This window comes from Glandiceps talaboti, chromosome 18 (genome assembly GCF_964340395.1).
Source record: "Glandiceps talaboti chromosome 18, keGlaTala1.1, whole genome shotgun sequence".
Lineage (NCBI taxonomy): Eukaryota > Metazoa > Hemichordata > Enteropneusta > Spengelidae > Glandiceps > Glandiceps talaboti.
In genome coordinates this window covers 10,445,436-10,453,408 of record NC_135566.1, presented here as the reverse complement: position 1 = coordinate 10,453,408, position 7,973 = coordinate 10,445,436, and the positions used below count along the sequence as shown (strand labels likewise).

At 35.2% G+C, this 7,973-nt stretch overlaps 2 protein-coding genes across 2 annotated transcripts; one reads left to right on the top strand and one right to left on the bottom strand.

Moving 5' to 3' along the window:
- Positions 1-1,486: 1,486 nt before the first annotated feature.
- On the bottom strand, positions 1,487-5,138 carry LOC144449637 (uncharacterized). Its single transcript, XM_078140211.1, has 3 exons — positions 5,061-5,138; positions 3,048-3,257; positions 1,487-1,729 (listed from the first exon to the last, which is right to left on the bottom strand). Exons 2-3 carry the CDS (start codon positions 3,234-3,236, stop codon positions 1,487-1,489), a joined length of 432 nt encoding a protein of 143 aa, XP_077996337.1. The 5' UTR covers positions 3,237-3,257; positions 5,061-5,138.
- Positions 5,139-5,271: 133 nt separating this feature from the next.
- Positions 5,272-7,591, top strand: LOC144449636 (mitochondrial fission process protein 1-like). Its single transcript, XM_078140210.1, has 4 exons — positions 5,272-5,380; positions 6,291-6,418; positions 6,937-7,172; positions 7,459-7,591. The coding sequence occupies exons 1-4, from the start codon at positions 5,272-5,274 to the stop codon at positions 7,544-7,546; spliced, it is 561 nt and encodes a 186-aa protein (XP_077996336.1). The 3' UTR covers positions 7,547-7,591.
- Positions 7,592-7,973: the final 382 nt, after the last annotated feature.

The following is a 7,973-nucleotide window of genomic DNA, read 5'->3' as shown; positions in this document are numbered from 1 at the left end:
AAGATTTCAGTCCTGCATGCGGTCCTGCACTGCTGCAGCACTGTGGTTGCCAAAATAGGGCAGCACTGCACTGTCACTTGACTGAAATTCAATACACACCTACTATATTCAGAAAATCAGCTGTTCAGATAAATAAACCAGAAGATGTTACAACAAATGCATAATTTGCAGTTTTAAAATATTCTTCAATTATTTCAGATATTGGATATAGACCAAATCAAAACAGCAATATACCGGTACTTATATCCAGTCAATTACAGCATTTTGATCAAGTGTTCTTGTAAAATTAAACACTGCCATAAATACTAACAGAGAGTAACACACATATTTCACAAATGATCTTTCCTTCAGAAAATACTACTGCCATTGCACCTCATATGTAGAATCTGATTTGTTATGGACAAATGTTTTCGGGTAGCAAACAAGTGGATGCTCTACTGTCTGTCTTGAAAATATTACCTTGATATTCATAATAACTTGTAAACAAGTGACCTTATAATGGGGTCAATATGTAAATTTGTAGTCGACTATTGGCTTGTCAGTTGTTACTATTGGTAACAAGTTGTAATGACGCAAGGCAAGAACAGTGAACTGACTGTACAATAGATACCAAGCTTTTGTAATCAAGCTAGGGAGTTAGAGTTAGACTCCCTAGAATAAAGCTGATTTGAATAGATCTACATTGGATAATGTTCAATTTAAGTCTAGATGTAGAATCATCTCAGAGGATATTTCAGTGGTAAACTTTCATGACCCCATGTGTGACACCAGAGTAGCATATCAGGTGCCATCCTTGTCTGAATAAATTGACAATGAATTGGTAAACATGTCATCTAACTATTGTGTTCCGCATTGACACAACACCACTTCCAAGAAAATAAATCTAATTTTATGGGTTTGTAAGAAGAACAAGTATCAGTCCAACTACTGGTGTGCACCTGTTGTTGTATACAGAAACAGGACTTGAGGGAAATATTGTAGTGGGTATGAAAGAGAACAAGCTCCAGTTCCCGTAAAAATATATTCTCTATTAGAAATTACACTGACGTTTCGGTCTCACACAAGAGAAACTTTCTTCAGGAATAATTCACCATACCTGTTCCAATCGGTAGACATCATGCACTTGTTACAATGTTTTGCTTTCTACAGTCTATCCCTGAAGGAGATCTCTTGTGCGAGACTGAAACATTGGTGTCTAATTTCTAATAAAGAATATATCATTTTTCGGAAACTAAAACTTGCTCGTTTCCATACCCACTAAATTTATATTGGCTTACAGGGTACTGGAGAGATATAAAATCATCGTTTGGATTAAAGTGTATGTTTTTTATCATGTACCTCCAGGAACATCAGGATGTAAACCCTCTAGATCTGGGTCACATAGCGGTCATGAAAGTAATGAATTGTTAGCTACTTATAAATTGTCCAGAATTCAGCAAACACTAGCTAGCTAGGAGCTGTAATTAGTTCTAATCCTATCTGTGGTCTACTTTGTTGTGGAAATTTCCGTGATATTTTGCTGTAGACCAGAACTCATCTGGTTAAACTCTTCCGTGACACTGTTGATAACTTTGGCTGCTTCTCTCTTAGACATTGCCTTAATTTGCTGAGTACCCTCTAGGCCATTTCTCTTAGCATCTTGTTCAAGGAGGATTTCTACTTTACCAGCTATCTTACGACAACTTTCCTGTGTAGCATGTATTCGTTCCAAACGGGCTTTCTCATGTTCCTGAGGGGTAAAAAACAGAACAAAACATAAAGATGGAATGGTGATATCATTTCTTTCATGACATTCACAATTCTGGAATTACTTTTTACAATATAAGCTATGAGCAATGTGTGAATCTTATTTAGTAACTTTCTGTCTACATGTATACTGCCCTCAGTAAAACTAAAAAATTTCAATTGTACAAATGATGCACTGCCAGTGTCCTAGGAGACGGACCGGACAAGTTTTGCTATTTTCCATTCTCTCTTCACCATTTTTACCTAAGAATGTAAAATATTTCTCGTCTTTTCCATATGCTGTAACACAGTGTGCCCTCTAATGATAGCTAAATTTTGTTGTTGTGAGTCAAAATGAGAAAAACTGGCATTTCTTGTGAGTCATCACATAGGAAGAGATAGGGGAACACAAAATTTTGGTGCGTCACTAGAAATTGTGTGCGTCAGTGGCACGTCAAATTGGCTTAGAAGGCACACTGCATATGGGTAATAAATACATAATAAAGATAATAATAATAATTGGGTATAAACTGCATTTTCCACATGATGGATTGCCACTAGCTGCTCCTGGTGTGTTCACTGAAAACTTTATACTAACGATAATTAAAAAGCCACAGTCAGCAACTTTGGCTTTATTTTTCAGCATTGAACAAAATACAAATACACAATAAATTAAATTATTCAAGAGCAAACCATAATAAAGCAATGGTTACAGGTGTTGACTCTTCCACATCAGGTCAGGGTGTTGTGGTTGATTTTCTGTCCTTCCAATTCATTAGTCATAATTTGAATATATCATGCAACTGTTCCTTTGTTATGCAAATGTATCATGAATAATTCATATATGTAAATAAACACTACAAATGATTGATGTCGCCACATCGTCATGACTCCACAAACCCATAAAACTATTAATTATCTTTTATACTGTACATGTATCAACAAAAATATTCAAAGATAGATTACTACATTTTGTAGAAGTCAGGACGACTGTCCACAGTCTAATAATGCTGCTTATAAAATGTATATACTGTAAGTATGATGTCATTGTCATAGTGATCTCATGCATTATTCATGAGATGTTAATATACAGATCATATCATTAAACTATGAACACATAAAATTACAGATTGTGTGTCCTGAATCCTTGATTACATGTCTATACTAAGTGATAAATTCACACTTTTTATGTTAACAGATGTTATCATTTTCTGTATTTTAAAACATAAAATCTAAAAATATATTATGAATGCCATGAAACTGAAATTTTGTAATATGTGTAAAGAGATTACTTTCTGATATTGTGTCTATATCTGCATTACCTTTCTCCTTTCTAAGGCTTTCTTCTGTTTTTCTTCAAGCTCCTCAGAACTGGTGACAGTTTTGTTTTCTCTTTCGCTGAGACGCTGTGATAATCTTTTTGGTAGAGAAGACTTAGGTCGTTGCAGGTCATTATCAAATGAGACATCAAAAGCCACACCTCTGTTCTCACTTGTTGCCATGTCAACCATTCAATGTGTGGGATCCTTTATCTATAAACAACATAAAAAGTGTCACCTTAGTCTGTAAGGTATATCGCCATGACAAGACGGTGCACCCTCACACGGTCGGTATGGGCGGAACGGCATGACGAATCTTACAATCTAGTGGGAGTGTGTCACCTCTGATAAAAGCAATATGGCAGTAATATACAAGTACATTTAATGTCAAGGTTTAATTGGAATGAATAATTCATTAATCTTAAAACCTTCATCAGTTCAGTAAAATATAGCAATAATAAGTTTCTTGTACCATGACGAAGCCTGTCGACATAAACGGGTGAAACGTTACTCGTAAGTAATATGAACCTTTGGTCATGATACAGGAACATATTTAATTACAATAATTCATTAAGATACATGTAAACGAGGGTGGCAATTTTTATTTTTATGCTTCTCATCTTAACACCTTGAAGATGACGGGTCACTTCAAAAAAGAAGAAAATGTTATGTTGGTGATGTTTTCAATTTATAGGTATACTTTAAAGAGTCTGGATGACTAAGATTAGTAAGATATGAAAATTTAAGTCAGAAGGAAGCTGTGAACCGTTTGATTTCAGCTATTAACAGTAACATTTCCCTAAATACGTGTTTGAGGGGGTCGCAATCTCACCATTAGCGAAGTTGCGTCTTCTCTGACCTGGCCATAGAGGGCGTTTTTTTTTTTAATTGTCAGATTCAAGAATTATAGTGTAGGTTAGGTCATGAGAAACACAAAAATAAATGTGCATGGCCAGCCTAACAATTTTACAGTTACATGGCTCTAATTATCAGAGTAAAAATCAATAATAATATTCTAACAAAACAATCATACCCTGTATGGACCACATAAAGCCTATGGTAATCAATACCAGTGATAAATTACTACACAAAGACAGGTCTCTAGTGACAAGATTAATAAATACATCTGTGTTTTAAGGCTATTATTGACATAAGTACAGACATACATAATTTAGACATTACAAAGAAAATGAACATGACTAATTTTCTGGGTGTGTATATCACAATTCTAATTTTTTTCTTGAATTGATAATCCTTTCAAAAATTTTCTCCCAACACCCACTTCTCCCAAAAATGGGGAATCAAATTTTGATTAATATTTTTGTAATTGATTAATATTTGGGTCACATTAATATTTGGGTCATATTAATATTTGGGTCATATTAATATTTGGGTCATATGTGACTGAGCTGACATGCCAATTATAAGTGAAACATAATTAGTAAATCAATTAATTGATATAATGTACTGGTTTTATTTCAAACACTGTTGATTCAAGTATGGAACTTGGTGGCCGGTAGATAATAACTCCATGATACTGGCAATGAATGATTTTATCTCCTTTGCTTGTAACAGTTTTGTAGTCACACCTTTCCGTGTAGTTTGTCTTTATTAAGTCAGTCTTGTCATCGTTGCTCATGGACTGATTTATTGCCATTGCATGTAGTAGGCCAAGGTCGTTAGCTATGTGTAATAATGGAGAATACAAATGTACTTGGGAGTATCCGATACGCGATAGCACAAAATGAAATAAAATATAAAGCACATATTGATTTTAAAGTCCAGAGGATAAACGTTATCTATTCCTTCTTGAGTTTTGCAGACAGATTGGTTACGAGAATGTCTTCTGATTTATTACGTCCTTTCATTGCAGGTGTATATGCACTCGGTCACAGTAAAGACGTATTGTTTGTCACTGATTATTGTCTGTTGACGTTACATGTATTTCCTTGACATTTCTTACATTTTGTCGACAAAGACAAGTCTGTGATTATATTAAAGTGAACAATAACTTACCTGTGGAAGAATACTTATCACACGCGATTATTAACCCTTGCCTATAAGGTATAAGGCTATGCAGACGTCAGACACTATCTTTACAATTCAATCCTCGGATTGTGTCATCACGGACATACATCAACACGGACGTGTTTAGTGTTTTGAATTTTCACACCTTTCGATTGGATGAAAGGGTCAACTTTGACTTTTGACCTTTGACACGTACAAAATGTCTTCTCGGAGTAGTTCGAATCACAGTCAACAAGAGAATATTCAAAATGTGGTTGGTGTACAGAAGGAAACAGATCTATTCCGAGATACATTAGTCAGATACTTAGGTAAGATTTAGAACATGACTTAGTTTGAATAGATACGTCAACAACGAGCTCTAACAATCTCTACAAGTACAACCAACCACGCGCGTGCGATATTACGGGGGGGGGGGGGGCAGTTTAGGCATGTATACTACTGCTACTATTACTAGTGAGATCCATGGTTTACGCAACATTAATTGATTATGTAACTTGTGCACATTTCCTATGCTTCGTGGATGTTTCAATATTAATTATAAATTAACAGATTTTTTTTTCTGTGATATTATTATTGATTATACCTCAGTGCATACATTTGTACAGCTGAACATGCATATAGTTTTTTGCAAATTGGCCAAAAAACTCTTGTAGGCTGTATGCGCGCTCTCTCTCTCTATCTCTCTTTCTCTTCCAAAAAGTACAGTCCACCATCTGGTGTATTACACACTCTGCTGGTAGTGTGCATGATGTAATGAAACAAACTTTTTGCTTCATGCAATGATGCTGACTGTCCCTAGATACTTTTACTTATAACTGCAGTTTGAAAACTGCCTCTATTCTATATTATGTCTCACTTACTATATGTATATAAATGTAAAGTGCAGCTATTTTAGTATTTTACTCATATCTTATATTAGATTTGTAGATTAGCGCTGGGTGATATGTGTGTGCTCCACCTTAACTCCAACACATCTCTGAAATGTGTCAGAGTTATTGGAGCAATGTATATTCAGAGCTAATATTAGATATGCCTACCCATAGACCCTCCACCCACATAGACCCTCCACCCACATAGACCCTCCACGTGGAGGGGGTCTATGGCCTACCTTAGTGGCGATGTGTTCTGATATTCAACAACAAAGTTCAACGTCAAAGAAGAGAACACAAAACAATATTTGAATTATCATATTTTTCTTGTTTCCATTTCTTTCCACAGGCTATGCAAATGAAGTTGGTGAATCCTTTAGATCACTTGTACCAGTATCAGTAGTTAGATTCAGTTACCTTGTGGCTAGTGGTTATGTAGCAGCTGATTCAGTTGATAAAGGCTGGAAAGCCAACAAGGTTAGTAGCTAGTGGTTATGTAGCAGCTGATTCAGTTGATAAAGGCTGGAAAGCCAACAAGGTTAGTAGCTAGTGGTTATGTAGCAGCTGATTCAGTTGATAAAGGCTGGAAAGCCAACCAGGTTAGTAGCTAGTGGTTATGTAGCAGCTGATTCAGTTGATAAAGGCTGGAAAGCCAATAATGTTAGTCTGAAAGTGAATCAAAATTAACTTCTACTCTGATAGTTTAGTATGTACACATGGAAGGTGTCCAGCATTATGAAATTGATATTTTGAGATACTTTGGAAAGGCTAGTGCAAACACAAAAGAAAAAGAATCATATTTTATAGTTATTTCCGCACTAACATGCTGTTAAAAGCCATATTAAGGATTATGATATAATTGCACACCTTTTGTATTTGTTAAAGAACTAACTTCCAAAATGACTTATATGCCGTCCTGATTTCAATAGGTGATTTTACATCTCACACCAGATTTCATGAGACAGAGTTTGTTTTATGTTAAATGTTTTTTACAGATACAATGGAAAGATGATTCCATCAAAACCAAGAAGGTAATTCATGCTGTTGGTGATTGCTTAGTATGGCAAGGATTGGCATCAGTTATTATACCAGGTGTAACCATTAATAGAATATGTGCACTGTCATTGTATTTAATGGCCAAATCAACGAGTCTTCCACTCAATGTGCGGAAATGGACAACTACAGCAATAGGATTATCAGCTATACCATTTATCATTAAACCAATTGATAGGTAAGAAATACACAACTATACATAGATACATAGATCGTAGATACATATATAGATACATAGATACATACATAGATACATACATAGATACATACATACATACATACATACATACATACATACATACATACATACATACATACATACATACATACATACAGACACAGACAGACAGACAGACAGACATGCATGCATACACACACACACACACACACACACACACACACACACACTGTATATATTTTGTGTATCTACCATCAACTCATTCCAAATTACTTCTATTCTTCAGAGGTGTAGACTTAATGATGGACAGTACAGTGAGAAAGATCTACCATATCACAGATGAAGAGCAGAAATTGGTACACCATAAAAGATGACACATTCTATGCAAACAAGCATGTCAAACCAAGCAATAACTCAGTTTGAATTTTCAGGGATGTTTGAATAATTTGTTACTTAAAAGTCCTGCACTTTTTAGAGGCAGTTTAAAAACAGTTGGGTGAGTGTGTTAAGCCAGTCTGTTGTTATGAAGTAAGTGCCAGCATGATTTATGGCTGGATTGTTGTAAGGGTTCATACTTATGTGTGAAGACATTTATTTGAATTTGTACAGAAATCTATATTGTGAAGGAAATTTTGTATAGATACAATGCAAGAGATATGTTCTATAAAGTTATTTATCTGAAACAGCAATAATCACAATGTAACACCTTGTTAATACCCCTGTACTGTCCATTGTGTCTGTGTGTGTTTGTGTGTTTCTGTCTGTCTGTCTGTCTGTTTGTCTTTCTTTGGCAGTGCATTT